This window comes from Schistocerca nitens, chromosome 3, assembly GCF_023898315.1.
Source record: "Schistocerca nitens isolate TAMUIC-IGC-003100 chromosome 3, iqSchNite1.1, whole genome shotgun sequence".
NCBI classification, from domain to species: domain Eukaryota; kingdom Metazoa; phylum Arthropoda; class Insecta; order Orthoptera; family Acrididae; genus Schistocerca; species Schistocerca nitens.
The window spans coordinates 619,232,905-619,255,081 of NC_064616.1; the positions used below are offsets into that span (position 1 = coordinate 619,232,905).

A 22,177-nucleotide genomic window follows, 5' to 3' on the forward strand; every position below is an offset into this window, starting at 1 on the left:
TAAAATAATTTGAGTGTCTACAGTGACAATTTGAGTAAGTAATACTATGAGCTAATAAAGTTAATACTGGATAATAATAATGATAGTGGCAGACAAAAAAGAATTTATAGGTGTACAAAATAGATGTTCTCTGATACAGCGAGTTTTGGGGAAAGGAAATTTAAGGAGACTGCACCAGCTAATACTACTGGGAAATGAGGTAGATCTGGTTCGAAAGAAAGATGTACAAATGTTATGAGCACTTACAGGGACAACAGTAATCATTATTGTTGCTTTAGTAGATATGCTGGAGATGTTACTCAGTTCTCTAACACAAAGCGAGAGGTTATTCCAGAGTCAGGTTTCTGCTACTGAGAAGGATTTAAAGAAAATGGCTGAATGATGGAGTGGGACAGAAATGATTTTGCTCTGAGAATGGATCTTTGTGCCATAGTGTTCAGACGAGGACATTACGGTCGAGGAGAGATATGGGGGACAGTAGAGCAGACAGAGTATGGAAATCGCTAAGCATATGATGGTGGAATATGATCAAAGAGTCTAAGATCACATATACAATGAACACAGGCATTCATAACCAGTTCTATGTGCTGTGAGCTTTGGGTAACATCGCTGTTATCAATAACTGGAAGTACATGTATTTGGACAAGTTCCTTTTTCAGGTCAAGAAGGAAGATCATCTTATATATTTGTAGGGTCCGGAGACATGCTGATGCCTTTTTGCACATTGCAGTTAAATAATCATTCCAATTTCGATTTTCATCTATTATTATTCCTCGACTCTTTGATGAAGGAGAGAAGTTGATATTTGTCCCATTTAGGGTTAAAGACTGTAGGAATTCACGATAACCTGGACTAATGAGTCTAGAATGACCAACCAGTACTGCATGGATTTTGGATGGGTTGGGCTTTAACCCTTTGTACCACACTCATTTTGATAGCACACACAGGTCAGTATTGATATTCTCAATAGCTGTCTTCAGGTTTATTGTTTTTGCACTTATATGCTACTGGAGGAGTCAGCACACGTGTGGTATTGCAGTAGGGCAAAACTGGAGAAGAGTTTAGCACCTAATATCGAATCCTAGGGAACACCCAATACTATGTAAGTCCACTCTGACTTTATAATGCCAGACATGATGCACTGCTGACGATATGTCAGACATGAGCGAAACTACTGCACTGCAGTGCACTTGACGAGAAATTTAGGCTACTAAGTTTGGAAAATAAAATGTCAAAGTCGACAGTGTCAGAGGCTTTGCTGAAGTCTAAGAAGCACATGCTGGTCACCTCTTGTACATTCATGGCAAACTTCAGGTAATCTGTTGCCTTTATTAAGACAGAAGTAGTGCTACAATGTCTACAGAAACCTGGTGAAATTGCTGCTGAACAGAGAGAAGATCCAGCATCAAAACCATGGAAGGTTTGAAGGAGGAAGAAAGAGAACAGAGGAGGATTCCAGTTAATAACACAGTATAAGAGAAAATGTGATCCAATGGGGCGTACATAGTTGCTCATCATCCCAGCCAATCGATAGCCTGCTATCCTGAAGATTTTCCAAGATGCTCAAAGATCTGGCCATGTGGAATTCGCGAAGACTGTAGAAAAATCAGATGCAGTTATCACTGGCAAGTTTGTACCAATCTGTTTGACAATATGTGAACCACTGTAAGGAATGCCATTGGCAGAAGCATGTGCTGCAATTACCTCCAGGGCATCTGGTTCCAATTCCGCCTGCAGCAGTGTCATTCCACTGAACTGGAATTGATCTCTTGGGGAGATTCCCGATGTCAAATAATTGGAATATTCACTGACTACCTGACCCATTACTCTGTCTCCAATGCTGTACTGATGGCTGAAACTCTGGATCGCAATGTTCATAGCAGAAGATATCATTTCAATGCACAGAGAACCTCTACTGATGATCTCTGACTGTGGAAATGTTTTCAAATTGAGACTCATATCAAATGTAATAACTCACATTGTGACACCACCCACAGACCAATGGCCAAACAGAACACTTTAAAAAAACATTGGCAGTTATACTCTCGATGTATATTGAGAATGAATAGTGAGAGTGGGATACAATACTGTTTGTCACACTAAAGGCTTCACAACATTCTTTCTGTTCCACAATTTCTAAGGCCAAAATGACAATGGGTAAACTGTTCCTGTTTCAATGAGATGATACCCAGGATGACAATGTGAAATATCACCAGGACAGAAGAAGTAAGGCAGCTGGCTTGCATATGTAACTTGGATGCCCAAGAGAAGGACCAAGACTGTTACAATGCCAAGCACCAGCCATTGAGATATAGCCTGGAAAACTTAGTATCGATTTTTATGCCTATGCGGAAAGTAGGACTACTGCCAAAGTTACTAAAGCACTACTTTGCACTGTATTGTATCATCCATTGCTTGTCCGACATCACATATGAAAAAGAGGATTACGACCCTTTAACAAAAAGATAGGAGTCCAGAGGCATCACCCATGTTCTCTGACTTAGAGAGGTGGCACACTGGTTAGCACACTGGACTCATATTCAGGACGACGATGCTCAAACCCGCATTTGGCCATCTGCATTTAGGTTTTCCGTGATTTCCCTAAATCTCTTCAGGCAAATGCAGGGATGGTTCCTCTGAAAGGGCATCGCCAACTTCCTTCTCCATCCTTCCCCTAATGCAATGGGACCAATTAACTTGCTGTCTAGTCCCTTCACAAAAATCAATTGACCAACCAACCAACAACATTCGCCGTATGATGCCCTACTACAGCCCAGAGCTGCAGATCGACAATGGGAGGTTCAAGAAAACATAGGTTCAAGGAAACTGAAGACCCACTCAATGACTGAAGCCTCAACGACGGGGGCTACCTTTGATACTCGTCACAGTGAAGAGGATGTAACAACATGGCCAGAATGTGAGGATTTGCGATACAGTGGGCTAATAACATCTGGATCCCAGGAGCTGTAGTTGGCTTCAGTGAGAATGTCTGAAACAGTGGGTCGCTGTTGCTCCAGGATTGGGAGCATTGCCGTGAGCTGTGGTGCACGCAGTGTGGTGGTTAGTGTCACTGGCTGCTGTGCTGCAAGTTACCAGTTCAAACCCGACCACCAGAAGTTATTTAGTATTTAACAGTTCTGAAAGGTTTTTGAAATATCTTATGTTTGTAGATTCTGGAGTATTCAAAGTATGTAAAAACATCATATAAAGTTTCTATAAATAGCTGCCTTTGCTGTCCAGTAGATCAGTTCTGTTCTGGGTGCACAGTGGTGTTTGTCATAAATGTGCTATTAGTGATAAGTGTTGCCTTTTACTTACAACTTAATTCTGGTTACGACATGACAACATTATTAGTGAATCTCTGTTCCAAGAAACACGAATGGCTGAAGATTAGCCCCAATCACATCATCAAAACACATTCTGACATACACAAAACACACATTCTTTAAACAGAACTACTGATATATTACTCTACTAAGTTGCTATTTCAATAATCTTACTCACATGCAGATGGCTGCTTTTGTGAACTTGATGTGTCTGGCTCAGTAATTGTCACAGACGATTCCTTTTCTCCAACACTGCTGCCTGGCAACACCTGCTCAGATGAGGTTGCACCACATGAAACAGCAAGTGGTGGAGGAATATTGCACACTCTGGTTTTGTACCGACTTGCTCCATGGGCTGCTGCTCAACAAATGGTGAGGTATAGAAAGTACACAGAACTGTATTCTTTTGAGATTTTAACAAAGGTCATGCAACAGTAACTAAAGATATTACATAACATACATGAAACACACTTTAAGATGAGCTTACAACTGATATATAAGTTCACACACCACCATCTACACAATAATCTTTCTTTTTAAAACATCTAGACAATCACAAGCACACACTTAACGTAGATACTTTGTGTACAAAAATGACATATCTTACTATCAAACCACTCTCCCTTCTTTCCCACTTCATTTTTGAATGGCACATAGATAGAACGGTTGTTGGAAAGCCCATGTATAAGCTAAGTTTCCATAGTTTTACGGTCGTGGTCATTTTGTGAAACGTGTGTGTGGCAACAAGTAATATGTTGCTTGCATATTCTGGGAATGTGCATTCTTTGAATTATAACACTATACTTCTCTGTGATACACAACACCTCTCTCATAGCATCTGCTACAAAGACTACTTCCATATTCACTATGCAGCATCAATCTGTTGGAGTCAAGACAACTTCCATATTTAATGGATATTATGAATGTATACTAAAAATTTAGCTAGATATCAAAACTTCTATAATATATTTTGCATTTAGTACAAACCGTTAATTTATAAATTACTTCAGACTGAGATCTCCTCTCAAAAGTTTTTTTTAAAATTCTTATTCTGATTTGGAGATGGGGAACCAGTCCAGTATTTCACTAAAAATGTAGAAATCCACCAACAAACTATATCCAGGCTGAATGGTGCAGCAAACTCTCAGTTGTTAATCTGGTACATGGATTCATTCCCAATCTAGCACTCTACACTGTCTCACAAGTCAGCCCTACTGGCTGGGAAGCTTTACGAGCAGGCCCATCACTCAAGTGACCTCTTATAACATTTTTGTCATTAGCATTCAAATGGGTGTTAATAAATGTAGATGGACACATGTTCTGTCAAAGACAAAGAGGACTTACTGATAAATACAGCATCATCCATGTACTAACATAAGATTTGTCACACTGTAACATCCTGAGAGTCATATGGCAAAAGCACTGCACAATGCTACATCCTTCATGAGAGGGACAAATGAATTTAAAACAAGTGTTTAGTTTTTCAACGGATTATCCAGTGTCACTGTAATGCATACACTGTCAGTCACCATTTTGCAAAGCTACAATGAACTTTAGATGTTGCTACAAGGTGTAGGTTACTTCTGACTACAAGAACAATTGATACACATTTCCTGCCACCAATTCCTTATCTCAAAGTACCCAAATTAGTATCCTTCATCATCTGGTATTTTTTACCATAACAGTTTGGGATACACTACATGCTGTGGCTCCATTACATCAGGAGGCCCAATTTTATGCAATTATCAGATAATAATTTAATTGAAACATATCATAAAACATTAAAAATCAATAAACTTACTCTTTTGCCCAGGTGGCTGCAATGGATGGCCACTTTTTGCACACCAACCAACAGGGAAGATGTCTCTCGAATCAAAACGGCACCAATAATCAAAGGCACCTCTCCAACCATCGAAAGTGACATGGATCATTTCCCCCTTAACAGCACCTACAAGAAAAATATTATTATTAGACAGATGAAAAATATTAACAAAATCAGTTACAGTATGGCGTTACACTGAAAAGTTATAAGCACCTTTGTTACAAGTGAATACTTTTTCTCAACTTTTTACGAGTTATACAAATTAGCTCAGATTTATTCAAATTCAGCCAGAGAACTCCACCAACAGAAATGTGACTTATTCTCAATGTGTGTATGTAATCTCGTAAACACAACTGCTGACTTCCAAGACTAGGCACACACTAGTAATTTTCAGTGAAGCTCCTAATCACTTTTTTGTTTCAGATCAATCACAAAGACTGCATTTCTGACCCAAAGAAACTATAGTGTGGATAATCTTCAAAAATGTCTATGAATGTTTTGTATGCCCCAATGAGTACTGTTAACATAAATACTTATGCATTGCCATTTTAAGATGAAGGCACAATGGTCTGCATAAAGCGCACAGTATTTTCCTTCTGCATGCATTGCTTATCTCACTACAAAGTTCAGTCATGGACCATCCATTTTGGCACTGCCTGTACATGTCATTCCTGCATCTTTGCAACAATCCTGATGCAACATCTGCAAACTGTTCACGCATGCATAGCTGGAATCAGAATCTTTATTCACCTTTCAGTATTTTTCATACAGCTGGCATTATCAAGTTAACAGTTGAATCAAGTTGTGCAAAATAATCAAATAAATACACAGCAACTACTCAGAAAATAACTAGCTTATTTAAGAAATCAAAAGGTTTCTTTGTCACTTAGAAAAAATACATATTATTTCTAACTCAACAGAATTCATTGTATTTTAGCCAAGTGTCATTATTTAGTTGTACTGTATGAGCTGAGTATCGTAACTAATTGAAAAATGTTTCACTTAAAAGATTATAATTGTTATAGACTACAGAAAGTCTTGAGGAAGGCAAATCTAACAAGCGATTCTTTCTGGTATTGCGTACATGTACATCACATCTCAAGGTGCTGCAAAACACATGTCGGCTGACTGGTAATTGATTACACTGGTGGAGCTCTTGTTGTGTTTCGAGCTAACATTTAATGCATAATACAACATAATTAACTCATGGGTAGTACTAATACATAAAAATACTTCTGTTTATAAAAACTGGAACACATGAAAGAAGGAAGAAAATATAGACATTACAAGACACCCAAGCAGAGTATGGCAGTTGAATGATTAAAGCTAAGCAACAACAGTTTCTGAGTGCGATGAGCATTCTCTATACAGAGACGAATCGAGTTGAATACTTCTCACTGGAACGACTGGAAGCAAGTACGCCACAATCTGACAGTTGGTTTCACAGCAGCTAATTTTGTTCGCCATAAGCTGCTACTACTCCCATCCACATACAATTTCAACTCAATAATGACACAACTGACAGTAGGGGAATAGCACATTGTGTTTCCTCAAGGTTTACCCTACTGCACATCTGGCTGCTCATTTTCTAAATTTCTACATGCCCTTTCAACAAGCAGAATAATCCATACCTACAGAATTTGTTCATTTTCTCTATTGCTACATCTATTAAGGAGCTTGTAAGACATATAGGCAGTCAGAGAAGATGACAAACTTGTTTTCTCTATGATGTCTCATCTGCACATATGTCTTCATAACTGCATAGAATTCTGCACTAAATATCCTGAATTCCTTTGTAAGATCAATTCTGAAGATATGGTCAATGAAAAAGACCGAACATCCAAGACAGTACCCTTGCTTTGACTTATTACAATATACTTAAGTTTCTTAAGTATAATAAATGAAAATTAAGTAGCTAGCATTCATTTATAACTTTGTCAACTGTGAAATAATTTGGAACCACATAAGAAGCAAAAGAGGTGATCTGCTACAATCTTAAGAGAAAAATTTCAAATATATCTCCTAATACTGTGTCTGACCACCTTTAGCTCAGTGCAGTGCGCCAACTCAATGTGGCATGGACTCAACAAGTCATTGGAAGTCCACTGCCTTTACAACTCTCAACAATTGTGAAAGAAGTTGCCTGTGCAGGGTGTTTTGCACAGACAGACCTCTCGATTATGTCCCATAAATGTTCGATGAGATTCATGCCGGGCAATTTGGGTGGCCAAATAATTCGCTTGAAATGTCCAGAATGTTCTTCAAACCAATCGCGAATGATTGTGACCTGGTGACACAGTACAATGACATCCACAAAAATTCCATCATTGTTTGAGAACACAACATCCATGAATGGCTGTGAATGGTCTCCAAGTAGCTGCGCATAACCATTTCCAATCAATGATCAGCTCAGTTGCACTGAAGGACCCAGCCCATTCCATGTAAATACAGCCCACACCATTATGGAGCCACCACCAGCTTGCACAATGCCTTGTTGACAACTTCGATCCATGGCTTTACTTTAACTTGAACATCAGCTCTTACCAACTGAAATCAGGTATCATCTGACCAGGTCAAGGTTTTTTCAGTCAACTAGGGCCCAACCAATATGACCATGTCAAGGTTTTTCAGTCAACTAAGGCCCAACCAATATGGCCACGAGCCCAGAAGAGGTACTCCAAGTGATCATGCTACCCAACATGCTAAATAATACAAATTATGGATACAATATTACTGGAACATACCCACACAAAATCACACATTTGCTATACATTGATGATCTAAAACTACTGGCAGCAACAACTCAACCAATTACTAAAGATAAGAGAAGCATTCAGCAATGATATAAATATGGCTTTTGGAACAGACAAATGTAAGAAAAATACACTCCTGGAAATGGAAAAAAGAACACATTGACACCGGTGTGTCAGACCCACCATACTTGCTCCGGACACTGCGAGAGGGCTGTACTAGCAATGATCACACGCACGGCACAGCGGACACAGCAGGAACCGCGGTGTTGGCCGTCGAATGGCGCTAGCTGCGCAGCATTTGTGCACCGCCGCCGTCAGTGTCAGCCAGTTTGCCGTGGCATACGGAGCTCCATCGCAGTCTTTAACACTGGTAGCATGCCGCGACAGCGTGGACGTGAACCGTATGTGCAGTTGACGGACTTTGAGCGAGGGCGTATAGTGGGCATGCGGGAGGCCGGGTGGACGTACCGCCGAATTGCTCAACACGTGGGGCGTGAGGTCTCCACAGTACATCGATGTTGTCGCCAGTGGTCGGCGGAAGGTGCACGTGCCCGTCGACCTGGGACCGGACCGCAGCGACGCACGGATGCACGCCAAGACCGTAGGATCCAACGCAGTGCCGTAGGGGACCGCACCGCCACTTCCCAGCAAATTAGGGACACTGTTGCTCCTGGGGTATCGCGAGGACCATTCGCAACCGTCTCCATGAAGCTGGGCTACGGTTCCGCACACCGTTAGGCCGTCTTCCGCTCACGCCCCAACATCGTGCAGCCCGCCTCCAGTGGTGTCGCGACAGGCGTGAATGGAGGGACGAATGGAGACGTGTCGTCTTCAGCGATGAGAGTCGCTTCTGCCTTGGTGCCAATGATGGTCGTATGCGTGTTTGGCGCCGTGCAGGTGAGCGCCACAATCAGGACTGCATACGACCGAGGCACACAGGGCCAACACCCGGCATCATGGTGTGGGGAGCGATCTCCTACACTGGCCGTACACCACTGGTGATCGTCGAGGGGACACTGAATAGTGCACGGTACATCCAAACCGTCATCGAACCCATCGTTCTACCATTCCTAGACCGGCAAGGGAACTTGCTGTTCCAACAGGACAATGCACGTCCGCATGTATCCCGTGCCACCCGACGTGCTCTAGAAGGTGTAAGTCAATTACCCTGGCGAGCAAGATCTCCGGATCTGTCCCCCATTGAGCATGTTTGGGACTGGATGAAGCGTCGTCTCACGCGGTCTGCACGTCCAGCATGAACGCTGGTCCAACTGAGGCGCCAGGTGGAAATGGCATAGCAAGCCGTTCCACAGGACTACATCCAGCATCTCTACGATCGTCTCCATGGGAGAATAGCAGCCTGCATTGCTGCGAAAGGTGGATATACACTGTACTAGTGCCGACATTGTGCATGCTCTGTTGCCTGTGTCTATATTCCTGTGGTTCTGTCAGTGTGATCATGTGATGTATCTGTCCCCAGGAGTGTGTCAATAAAGTTTCCCCTTCCTGGGACAATGAATTCACGGTGTTCTTATTTCAGTTTCCAGGAGTGTAGCATAGTCAAGGGAAAACACACTAAACAAGAAGATTACTTATTGGATAACCACAGCAACTGCATAGAAGCGATGGAGGAAAAAAAAACATGCCTATAAATATCTAGGATACAGACAAAAAATAGGAATAGATAATACAAATATTAAAGAAGAACTAAAAGAAAAATATAGACAAAGACTAACAAAAATACTGAAAACAGAATTGACAGCAAGAAACAAGACAAAAGCTATAAATACTTATGCTATACCAATATTGACCTACTCATTTGGAGTAGTGAAATGGAGTAACACAGACCTAGAAGCACTCAATACACTTACACGATCACAATGCCACAAATATAGAATACATCACACACATTCAGCAACAGAAAGATTCACATTAAGCAGAAAGGGAGGAGGAAGGGGATTTATCGACATAAAAAACCTACATTAAGGACAGGTAGACAATTTAAGAAAATTCTTTCTAGAATGAGCAGAAACTAGCAAAATACACAAAGCAATCACTCATATAAATACATCGGCTACACCACTGCAATTTCATAACCACTTCTACAACCCTTTAGATCACATAACATCAACAGATACAAAGAAAGTAAATTGGAAAAAGAAAACACTACATGGCAAGCACCCATATCATCTAACACAGCCACACATCGATCAAGACGCATCCAACACATGGCTAAGAAAAGGCAATATATACAGTGAGATGGAAGGCTTCATGATTGCAATACAGGATCAAACAATAAACACCAGGTATTACAGCAAGCATATTATTAAAGATCCCAATACCACAACAGATAAATGCAGACTTTGCAAACAACAAATAGAAACAGTAGATCACATCACAAGCGGATGTACAATACTAGCAAATACAGAATACCCCAGAAGACATGACAATGTAGCAAAAATAATACATCAACAGCTTGCCTTACAACATAAACTTATAAAACAACACATTCCCACATACAAGTATGAACCACAAAATGTACTGGAGAATGATGAATACAAATTATACTGGAACAGAACCATTATAACAGATAAAACAACACCACAAAACAAACCTGACATCATACTCACCAATAAAAAGAAGAAATTAACACAACTAATCGAAATATCCATACCCAATACAACAAATATACAAAAGAAAATAGGAGAAAAAATTGAAAAATACATCCAACTGGCTGAGGAAGTTAAGGACATGTGGCATCAGGATAAAGTTGACATTATACCAATTATACTATCAACTACAGGAGTCATACCACACAATATCCACCAGTACATCAATGCAATACAGCTACATCCAAACGTATATATACAACTACAGAAATCTGTAATTATTGATACATGTTCAATTACCCGAAAGTTCCTAAATGCAATGTAACATATACCGTACAGTTAAAAAGAAGTCACGCTTGATCAAGGTCCGCGTCACTTTCCATCTTTGACCAGACATAACGTCTGAGAAAAGAAAGAACAATAATAAAAACAATGTGTTGGTAAGAATAACCTGATCCTAGGTTGTGCGGCTCTTATACCATGTGTGCTATATCCTGGTTTGTAATATTTTGATAAAGTAAATGGTACAGTATAGCCACATACTGAAATTGGATAATCCGCATGAAGTCATTTTGGATGAAGTATCCACTGCTGTAAAATTCTATGTCATAATTTTCTTTTCATATTAAATACAAAAACCTCTGTTATTAAAAATTATTCCTCACTTCCTCTTCAACGCAAGCATGAATGTCTGTTACTACAAATCTGAAGACACGCTTTCCATTGAGATTCTCTGGGCAAAATAGTTCATTTCGTTGTGGGAATATTTGCTAATTCATGAAAGCGGATCTGAATAAAGGTGTAATTGTGACTGCAAACCTGAGGCTAAAGAAACTGAAACTGATGTAAACCTATATAGAAATATATGACACTCATTTTGTTGCAAAATTTACCATGTCGTTTTCTGTTGCATAGTGGAACTAACATTACTATACATAAATCAGTTTCTGAATAACCCATATCTACAGAAAATGGAAGTGGCAACAAATTAAAGCATTCCATTTGACTTCCTGAAGTACTGGAAACAAATCTGAAATGCATGTACAAGATCATTTAAAATATATCAATGCCATTAAGAATTTCTCTCTACTCCCTCAGTTAAATATGGAAGTTTGGGCAAATGAGTAGTGTTTATATTTTCTAGATTTCTTAAAAAAGAAAAAAAAGAAAGAAAAAGAGGGGGTATGTATTAAGTGCTGACCAAGAAACAAATGTTCTACACAACCATACCAGTGTGTTGAGTTCAGTTGCACAAAGAAGATTCTTCCTTCCCAAATATACATTTCAACACATTCCTGTAAACATATGAGACTTTCTGCTACTGTCATAGAGTATTCTGATGTAAATAGATCCAGTAACTTTCCATAATGATGAGCTTATCATCAAATGTGAGGGTATAAAGTGTGAACTGAGTAATACCAGACAGATTATTCATCCAACATCAAAGACAATGTAATTGATAAAGTTTTTTTCATGTGCTATGATTTTCTTTGTAGCATTATTGTTCATTTCCCTGTGCTCTATAGCTAAATGGAACAAACAAACTGCTTGTAACTGTTTCATCAATCATTACCAATTATTCTGTCTGAACAACAGAATTATTTCTGTTCCTTTCGTGTATCCTTGGAAGCTAAGGTATTTAGTAAGTTGTTTCTTATAGAAATATTGCACTTGAAATATTTTTTGCTAATTTTGTTAATCCTTACAAAATTTCCTCAGGTATCATTTCACTAGGTCTCTGTTGAAATAATTCTCAAAAACAATAAATCCTACACACATTGCCAAAAATGGGTAAACACCCATAGCAAAACTGTAAATGAAATTACAGTAAATATGAGAAGTCAATATAATAATGGAAAGTCCTAGGTGAAATATAAATAAAGGTAATCTCTCAATCTCTCTCTCTCTCTCTCTCTCTCTCTCTCAGCTGAATTCTCCTGCCAACTACAACCAGCCCTGCAGCTTCACTAGGGTGAGGGTGACAGGGAGGGGAGTTGTGAGTGAAAAAAAAATGTTCAATGACTGCACAGTGTTGTATTGGTTATTCAAAATTATTTTAAGTGCCTAGTCATCCGTCAAGTGAACAACATGTAGCCTGAACAATGTATGAGGCCATGTACAAAACCACAATGCAACCCATTTGAAACTGGTACACTAACATTTCAGTGTTACACAAGCATCAGACTTATCTATATTCTCTAACTGCACTGCTATCTGACAGTCTTCTCATGCCTTTCATTAATGTATCACGATCAAAATATCATGTGGTTGCATAATTAATGTTCTCTTGTTACCATTCATGACATCAGTGATCACACATTGATCATTCACATAACCATGCATGTACAAAATAATATTGCAATTTGGCAGTTCCTTCTAGAAACTTTTGGCTGTGATAATAATTAATTAATTAATTATTGTAAAGTTTTTGCAAGCAGTGTGGAGGAGAGAATTTATTGTCATCCAGTGGCAGAGCTGGCTGCCGGTGGTTAGCATTGGCAGATGCGCAGAATAGTTCAAAATGGGCTGCCTTTTGACATGATAATCATCGTACTACATCTTATTTACATCTACAATATCACAGGATTTCTAATCTTTCCTTAGAGTATTACAGTTACACACTACACTATTTCTGACAGATTCAAACTGAAGTGGTGGTCCTTTCAAACTTTCATTTTATTTTTCCATGTGCTGCTACTGTTGATTATAGTGGCATATGAAATAACTGTTTCACGACAATACTGGGATTTTCTATCCTGCACTACTACTTTTTTTTAGTACCAATCTAACATTTTTTGGAAAGATGTTGAGATTCCTTGGTTTTTTTCCCCAAATTATTCAGTACTGTGTATACTTACTTCTCATTACATATGATAGAAATTGAGCAATACTAAACTGTTACCTCACAGAAATGTGATATGTGTTGGAAAGACTTTCTCTACATTCATTAGCGTCTGACAGAAAAAAAATGCTTTTGTAGGTGTAAAAGAACCAATACGTCAGCAGCTATATGTGCAGTCAGCCTGACAACACTGGTAGGACCATGGGCAAAGTGAACTGTTAAAAACAAAGGATTATTCAAACAGGTGGCAGTTAAGAAGTACAATGTTAACAGAAGAAACTGCAGGAACCCATTGTAGTTACATTTCCCATATAATCCTCAAAGGCAATGTAATGTTTAATAATTGCAACGCAGAAGTTCAAATTTGGCACCAAGTATACTGGGATAAGCTAAATAGCAAGGTAACTTGATAGAGGGATTCTAATATTAACGAATAAGGCTAAGATACATAACCTCATGCATGAAATAAATATACAAGAAGCAAGTGACAGAGAGCAATTAAGTTTCAAAGTGGTTAAGATGCCACACTTCACAATGTAGAAAACTGAACTACTATCCCTCCAAACAAATATAAATTCATTCTCTCTCTGCATATACAACTCACCAATTGTAGCTGCACAAATGAGTTGGGGATTCTTTTTGTCAACTGCTTCCAGTTTCATTCCAATCTGAAACTGATTGCTTCTTGGTGTTGGGGGTTCCTTCTTGAAGATCTTTGCTGGTGCCATTTCTGCACCATTGAGGGTTTTTAGAAGGAACATTGGCCATGATGAAGCATTCATCCGAAAACCTGCAAATAAATAGTTAAGACATAATACATGAAGACAAAAATTATATGAATGATCTGGATAACAATATAAGCTTCATTAATTGTCACACGAGTTATTTTATTTTTACTATTATTTCTGTTTCATGCATAGTAATATTCCCATACAGGTTACTAACAGCAGAAATCAATATTGGTCATGAAATGTACAATACATTCCCCTATAATTTTTCATCATTTCCTCCATGTCTCATCACACACAAGTTACTGATGATGATGATGATAATATCCACACACACTTTCCAGCTGGTGGTACACCCCCCCCCCCCAAAAAAAAAGGAAAAAAAAAACACCTTAATAATATCAACAGTGACCCCACAATCCCTTTATGGTATATTGATAATTTAGCATTCCAACTTTGCTTCCTTTTGGGCACTGCTAAAACTGATATGCAAAATCAGATAGAGAAACTGCCCCTTGAGCATACCTCAAGAACTTATTCCCTGCAAACAGCATTTGCAAGCACAGGGGAGCAAGGAGGAGGAGGACAGAAGACTACAATTCAACATCCTGTACAAGACGAAGTCATTTTATTTGTTTCAAAATAAGAAGACAAGTACCACAATCTAAAGTAAGTAAGTGACATTTTAATCTTTAACTAAATTTTTGCCAATTGTCAATTTAGTTACGTTTAGCTGCAAGAGCATTTTTTAGCTTAAGTATACTGCATGAAACACTTCATTCACTTACACAGTATTGCAATGTATTTTTTTTATTTAAAATGAGTTTAAATATTTCCCACCTAATATTTACACTAGTCTCTTCTGATTTTTAACTTTATATTCTGCTCTTATTTGCACAAGTTCCATCTACCTTTCAGATTCTAACTCAAATCAGAGAAGGAAATTAACCATATTCTTTTCTAAGAAGCTATCCCGACATTCAGTGTTTACGGAAAACCTAAATCTGGATGACTGGATGTCCTCCCAAATGAAACTACACTATCTAAACTACAATTCCACCTTGCTCAATAAGACAGCAAAACAAGAGGTCAATGACAACAGATGAGTTCACTGTAGTGCTGAAGTGTGTGTATCATATGGGTTCAGACCCATTGCTCCTCTGATAATCTGAAGCCATTATGTGAGGCATGTTGGGGGAGCTGAGAAATGATATTAATAACTACAAGAAGGGCAGATGTGCTGTGATGAGTCAGTCATATACACAGCAACTACACAGTTACCTCTACGCACATGATGCCTTATCATTCTTGTGGGTATTATGTGCTTAGAATAAATGTATTCATAATGTTAGTATGTCTTCCCTGTAGACAAGTCATTAAAATCTTCAGTGTCTCCGAATTTGTTTGGAACCCATTTTATTAGTCACACTATTCCTTTTCTGTGTAATTATCTTTCACCATATTGAGGGGCCTGCAGAAGTCAGAAATTTAGTTCTGTAGGGACTTGTCGAATCCTTTAGGCAGACCTCCAGGACGACACAAGGAAGGAATTGACCAGGATCAAGGGCAATAAAGGGGAAGAGGCTGGGTGGGAAATGGATGTTGGTTGGAAGAGGTAGGGGGAAGGAGAACACAATCTCATAGTTTTACTATCAACACTAAAATCAAGTATCTACCATTGCCAGAGATAAGCGGAGAAGAGCCTCAGGCAGAGCTAGGAGCTGAAAATGTGTAGCACACCTTAACAGAAGTCAGGAAGCCTAAGTATGTGCAAAGTGTTAGGAAGAAGAACTGCTGCTGCCAGGTGGAAGCATGGTCGTAGTGTAGGCCCTCAGCCACAGGAAAGTTTAGGGGCATCATACCAGGCCACCATCATTTTCAAACCAAATGCAGGTCTAAGTCAAGAGATAGAGGACTTAGGGTCTTTATACACGGATTTTTCACAAGAGGACCATGAAGTGATAGGGGGTGGGAAGGGACAGGATAGCTTCCCTAATTTGCAGCACAGCACCTCTGTACACTTTGTTGAGGTTTTCTAGCATCATGATCAGCCCCACCTTCATGGAGCGGTGAGGCAGATTGAATGTGGGGTTAGATATGGCTCTCATGGCAGCTTGCTCCACGAATGTTGCTCTGGTGCCTGTCAGGCCCATCAATAGATGGGGTTTCACTAGGTATGATCCTCACTTAAACAGGAATGATAAGAGAAGATTGGTACAGCTGATTCATGACAGTACTGGGGGGATGGAACTCAGGTCATGCATGGTCAAACACCTAACTACCTGTTGTCACGGGTGGGAGAAGTAGGTCCTTTTTATGATAAATTCAGACAAACAGGTTCCCCTGCCTAAAGAGTTCTTCTAGCAATTTAAAAAATTCCGAAACAATCACTCTCAAGACAAACTCTAACACACCAAATAACATTCATAATATAAGTAATAAAGTAAAGAAACCACTGTGAAAAGCAACACGAGACATTTCACAGACTAATATTCTTTTATTAAAACGTGCAATCAATAAAAAATAAAATATAACAGCTTGAAGTTGAGCTCCAGTCTTTGAACTGCACAGTTGTTTGTACCACTGAGCATTGGAGTACACAAACAAAAATTCAACATGTAGGATTATCACATTGTAAAAGGACAGACTCTTACTGTACAACTTCTCCAAAGGGCAGAGAATCATGCATTTATACCAGGAAATGAATACAGTTCAAATCAAGACATGAACTTAATATGTAAGCGATGACAAACACTTTGAAATATCAGCTACTGAGTTAACATGGATTGATAACATCAAAAAGTTAATCATCTGTATTTTTGAGTGTGTGTGTGTGTGTGTGTGTGTGTGTGTGTGTGTGTGTGTGTGTGTGTACTCCCAATGGTAGTGTGGACATATATTTCAATAAATTGACAAAAGTTCTAGATAAATTTTCAAGTAAAAAAACTCAACAAAAATTTCGTTTGGAGACATAAAAACAAATATAAATGAGACTAGTAGCATGCTCATAAATAACCTTCAGAGTTCTGGCATGTCACTGTCACCAGTGCAACAAGGGTTACTACAATTACTGCATTTGTAATTGACCATGGAGCCACAAATATGGACAGGGGAAAGTGTGTTGTAGCAGTACAAGAACTTGGACTATCAGGCCATTTCTGCCAAACAATAACAATAAAATTGGCAAGGGAAACATCCCCTAAACTGCATGTGTACAAAAGATATTTATAAGACATCAAAGTACAAGATTTTTCAACAGAACAAGCAAAGCAAAGCTGGGATGAAGTGTATAGAGAAACCGATGTAAATGTGAAGTTCTTTAAATTCTCAACATTATTTAAATCTGACTTCAGTATCAATGTCTCACAAAACCAAATTGTTAGCAGCAGGTGTTAAGAAGTCCTCCCTCTCAGTTCCATGAAAAAGAGTCATAATGGGCCACATTTACTGAATTTCTATCATTGGTACAAGAATACTGATACAAAGGTGCTGATTGCTGCAAAAAAGTCATGACAATATAATATACAATGCAAAGAACAGAAGCAAAGCAGACTGGGATATAATAAAAAATGGAACAGGCAGAGACATAAAGGCACAAAAACATACTGATAAGGGAGAGGGATAAAGTAATAAATCATCCACACCACCTAGCAAACTATGTGAATCAGTATTTTTCAAGTATTGCAGTGAAGTTACAGCAATAATCCCAAAAAACAAGCATTACACCAGTAAACACTTGCGCACTAAGTACAACGATGTTGCTACCACCCACAGCGCATTACATCAGTAAAATTGTACAAAAGCTTAAAAATAAAAAAATCTGTATGCTTAGATGAAGTACTAATGTTTGTACTGAAACAATACACTGAGTATACAAGCTACCTTAACATAATAATCTACCCTTCACATCATGGAAATTTCCTGACTATTTAAAACAAGCAAGAGTTGTACCTCTGCTAAAGAAAGGTACTGCAGAAGGTTATGAAAATTACTGACCCTTTTCCAGCTGCCACCATTCTCAAAACTAATAGAGTCAATTACAAAAGATTGATTATGAGTTACTTGAATAAATATAACCTCTTCAGTGAATCACAGTTTGATTTCTGAAATGGTAGAAGTACAGAATCAGGCACGGCAGAATTTACATAAGTGGTACTTGATGCTCTTGACAAAGATGAGTGTCTCACAGGGATATTTTTACATCTTTACACGGATTTTGATACTAATGACCATAAGATTCTACTGGATAAGCTATAAGCATTAGGAATAAGAGGGGTAGCTAATGCCTGATTCCGATCATACCTAGGCAGAAAGGTATAAAGAGCAGAGATAATACGTACCTCAAATAAGTCTTAAGTTTCACTAAAACACGTATCAGAGCCAAAATACATTAATATAGGACTTCCTCAGGGTAGCATTCCAGGACCTATACTGTTACTGATATACACTGAAGTGCCAAAGAAACTGGTATACGCATGCTTATTCAAATACAGAGATGCGTACACAGGCAGAATACAGCACGGCCGTCGGCAATGCCTATATAAGACAACAAGAGTCTGGCACAGTTGTTAGATCAGTGACTGCTGCTACAATGGCAGGTTATCAAGATTTAAGTGAGTTTGAATATGGTGTTATAATCAGTGCATGAGCGATGGGACACAGCTTATCCGAGGTAACGATGAAGTGGGGACTTTCCCGTATGACCATTTCAGTAGTGTACCATGAATATCAGGAATCCAGCAAAATATCAAATCCCCGACATTGCTGTGGCTGGATAAAGATCCTGCCAGAACAGGACCAACGACGACTGACGAGAATTGGTCAATGTGGCAAAAGTGTAATCCTTCTGCAAATTGCTGCAGATTTCAATGCTAGGCCATCAACAAGTGTTAGCGTGTGAACCATTCAATGAAATATCATCTATATGGGCTTTCAGAGTGGAACACCCACTCGTGTACCCTTGATGACTGTACAACACAAAGCTTTACACCTTGTCTGGGCCTGTCACATCGGGCTATTGATGACTGGAAACATGTTACCTGGTTGGATGAGTCTCATGTCAAATTGAGTCAAGCAGATGGATGTCTAAGGGTATGGAGACAACGTCACAAATACATGGACCCTGCATGTCAGCAGGGGACTGTTCATGCTGGTGAAGGCTCTGTAATGGTGTGGGGCGTCTGTAGCTGGAATGATATGGGACCCCTGATACATCTAGATATGATTCTGACAGGTAACATGTATGTAAGTGCCCTGTCTGATTACCTGCATCCATTCACATCTGTTGTGCATTTCGACAGACTTGGACAATTCCAGCAGGACAATGCAACACCCCACATGTCCAGAATCGCTCCAGAGCGGCTCCAGAAACACTCTCCTGAGTTTAAATGCTGCTTCTGACCACGAAACTCCCCAGACATGAGCATTATTGAGCATATCTGGGATTCCTTGCAACGTGCTGTTTAGAAGAGATCTTCACCTCCTCCTGCTATTACAGATTTATGGACTGCCCTGTAGTATTCACTGTGTCATTTCCCTCCAGCACTACTTCAGACATTAGTAGAGTCCATACCACATTGTGTTGTGACACTCGTGTGTGCTCACAGGGGCCCTGTATTATTTTAGGCAGGTGCACCAGTTTCTTTGGCTCTTCAGTGGATATTAATCACTTTCCCATTCGTGTTAATCATGGGGAAAGAATTCTATTTGCTGATGACAGCAACATTATATTCACTGAGAACACGTGAGAATTCCTCGCAGAGAAAGAAAATGACGCCCTCAAGGAAGTTTACAATTTGTCAATAAGCAATAAGGTGACACTGAACGTAAAGAAAACAATGCCATTAATTTCAGTTTGAAGAGGGAAAATCAGACTATTAAATTAAATGTAGATGGTACCTCTATAGATAGTGTAACAAATGCAGAATTTCTGGGAATGAATGTTGATTCTCAGTTGAAGTGGTGTGAACACACTAAGATACTTGCAAACAGTATATCATCAGTATTTTATGCCTTTTGGAGGCCTGTCATTAGCTATGACATTCTTTTCTGGGAATCAAATCCACAAAATGTGAACACAATTTCGAAACTGCAGAAAAGGGCCTTAAGGATAATAACAAAAAATTGCGGTCGAGCTCACTGTAAAGATCTGTTTGAAACAATGGGGCTTTAACTGCACTGTGTGAATACACTTACCAAACAGTTGTACACATCAACGATAACATTGTAAATTACTGCACAAACAGCTCTGTCCATGACCATAGAGCAAGATCTAGATTGAACTTTATTTAGTAAGAAAGAATAAAAATAAAACTCGAAATAGCATTTCCTACCAAGGAATAAAACCATACAATAAATCACTAAATGCGATCAAATAAATTGCTAAAACATATTTATTTAAAATGGCAGGTAAAAGGTGACTGTTAACCCAAACATTCTATAAACTGAAGGATTAGTTAGATAGCAAAGTATAAGGGTTTGGCAAAAAATTTAACACAAATGATAATAAAACATCTAACATTCCAATAACAGTTTGCATTACACTTTTTCCTTCTTTTCCTTCCCTTTTCTGGAAAAATTTACTCCCAAAGTTATGCAATGTATGGTACTTACACCTTAGCCTCTTTCTGAGCTCTACAGTTCACTGCAGGGATGCAACTGCGAAACTGCAATTCACAGAATGGTCCTGACGTCAGCTGATAGTGTGTGCAGTGTTGTGAAACAATATATGTATGGTACATGTAGCATGTGAAGTGGCTGGTAGTGAGGAATGAATGAATGAATGAATAGAGTAGCATTAGTCTTTTATCACTATTAAATAACTTATTTGTAAAACAAATGAGACACCACTGTTTTTAACAGAGTGGCCTTGTATTCAGGAGGGTGGAGGTTCCAGCTATCTTGTTTTTGGTTGCCCGTAGTTGCTCTAAATTATTTCAGGCAAATACTGGGATTGTTCCTGCTATAAGGCCATGACAGACTATTTGTATATGTGAATTACTTAATTTTTATTGTTCTAAGATTGTAATACCAAGCCATGATCAATATACTTGTAAAAGAAATCTAAGGGTAAATAAAACTACCACCACCACCACCACCACCACCACCACCACCACCACCACCACTGCCGCCCCCATAAAGTCCACTCACTTCAGTGAAGGATCACAATTTGTTGAGACATTCAGAAATAATGCATCATCATTCAATACATCTACATCTATTTAATGGTTTTGATTTGCCCTCTTTCAGGGATATCTTCACAATTTGGGATACATTGATGTTCTGCAGAGTGGACTTGGCAGGCTGAAACTAGTGATCGCTTTAGCTTATGTTAGTAAATAGCCTGGTGAAGGCTTCTGGCATTACAAGAAGTTAGTCTTTTCAGGTGCACTCATGGCTACAACAGCCTTACAAGCCATAGCCTTGGCATGTGCATTTATTTTGTGATCTGTATCTTCTGTACTTATTTCTACTCAATGAAATTGTAATGCCAGAAGCCTTCACCAGGCTATTTACTAACATAAGCTAAAGTGATCACTAGTTTCAGCCTGCCAAGTCCACTCTGCAGAACATCAATGTATCCCAAATTGTGAAGATATCCCTGAAAGAGGGCAAATCAAAACCATTAAATAGATGTAGATGTATTGAATTATGATGCATTATTTCTGAATGTCTCAACAAATTGTGATCCTTCACTGAAGTGAGTGAAAAGAAGGAAAAAGTGTAATGCAAACTGTTATTGGAATGTTAGATGTTTTATTATCATTTGTGTTAAATTTTTTGCCAAACCCTTATACTTTGCTATCTAACTAATCCTTCAGTTTATAGAATGTTTGGGTTAACAGTCACCTTTTACCTGACACTTCATGCACAGTTGTGAGGATAAAGATAGAGTTTGTATGATTTGCTAAATTAAGATATTGCCTGAATTTGCAAGAGATGGTGAAACATTCATGCACCTGGCATTAGGAACATCCAATCACACAAAACTAGCCTTGCTATGGTTTGATAATTGCGTTATGCTTAAAATAATCATGTTTTCTCCAGTTTACCATATGATTTTTCTCACTTATATTGCACCTTGTTCTTCGCAATCAA

The 22,177-nt window shown here is 38.8% G+C and overlaps 1 protein-coding gene across 2 annotated transcripts in view; it reads right to left on the reverse strand.

Annotated features, from left to right (window-relative positions):
• Positions 1-22,177, reverse strand: part of LOC126248555 (polycomb protein Scm) — a 197,114-nt gene that overhangs the window by 91,573 nt on the left and 83,364 nt on the right. For both annotated transcript variants that reach the window (XM_049949639.1, XM_049949638.1), the window contains exons 7-9: positions 13,957-14,142; positions 5,128-5,274; positions 3,505-3,684 (exon numbers count right to left, since the gene is read on the reverse strand). In XM_049949639.1, the coding sequence (XP_049805596.1) occupies positions 3,505-3,684; positions 5,128-5,274; positions 13,957-14,142 (513 nt within the window). The remainder of the gene's footprint in view (positions 1-3,504; positions 3,685-5,127; positions 5,275-13,956; positions 14,143-22,177) is intronic.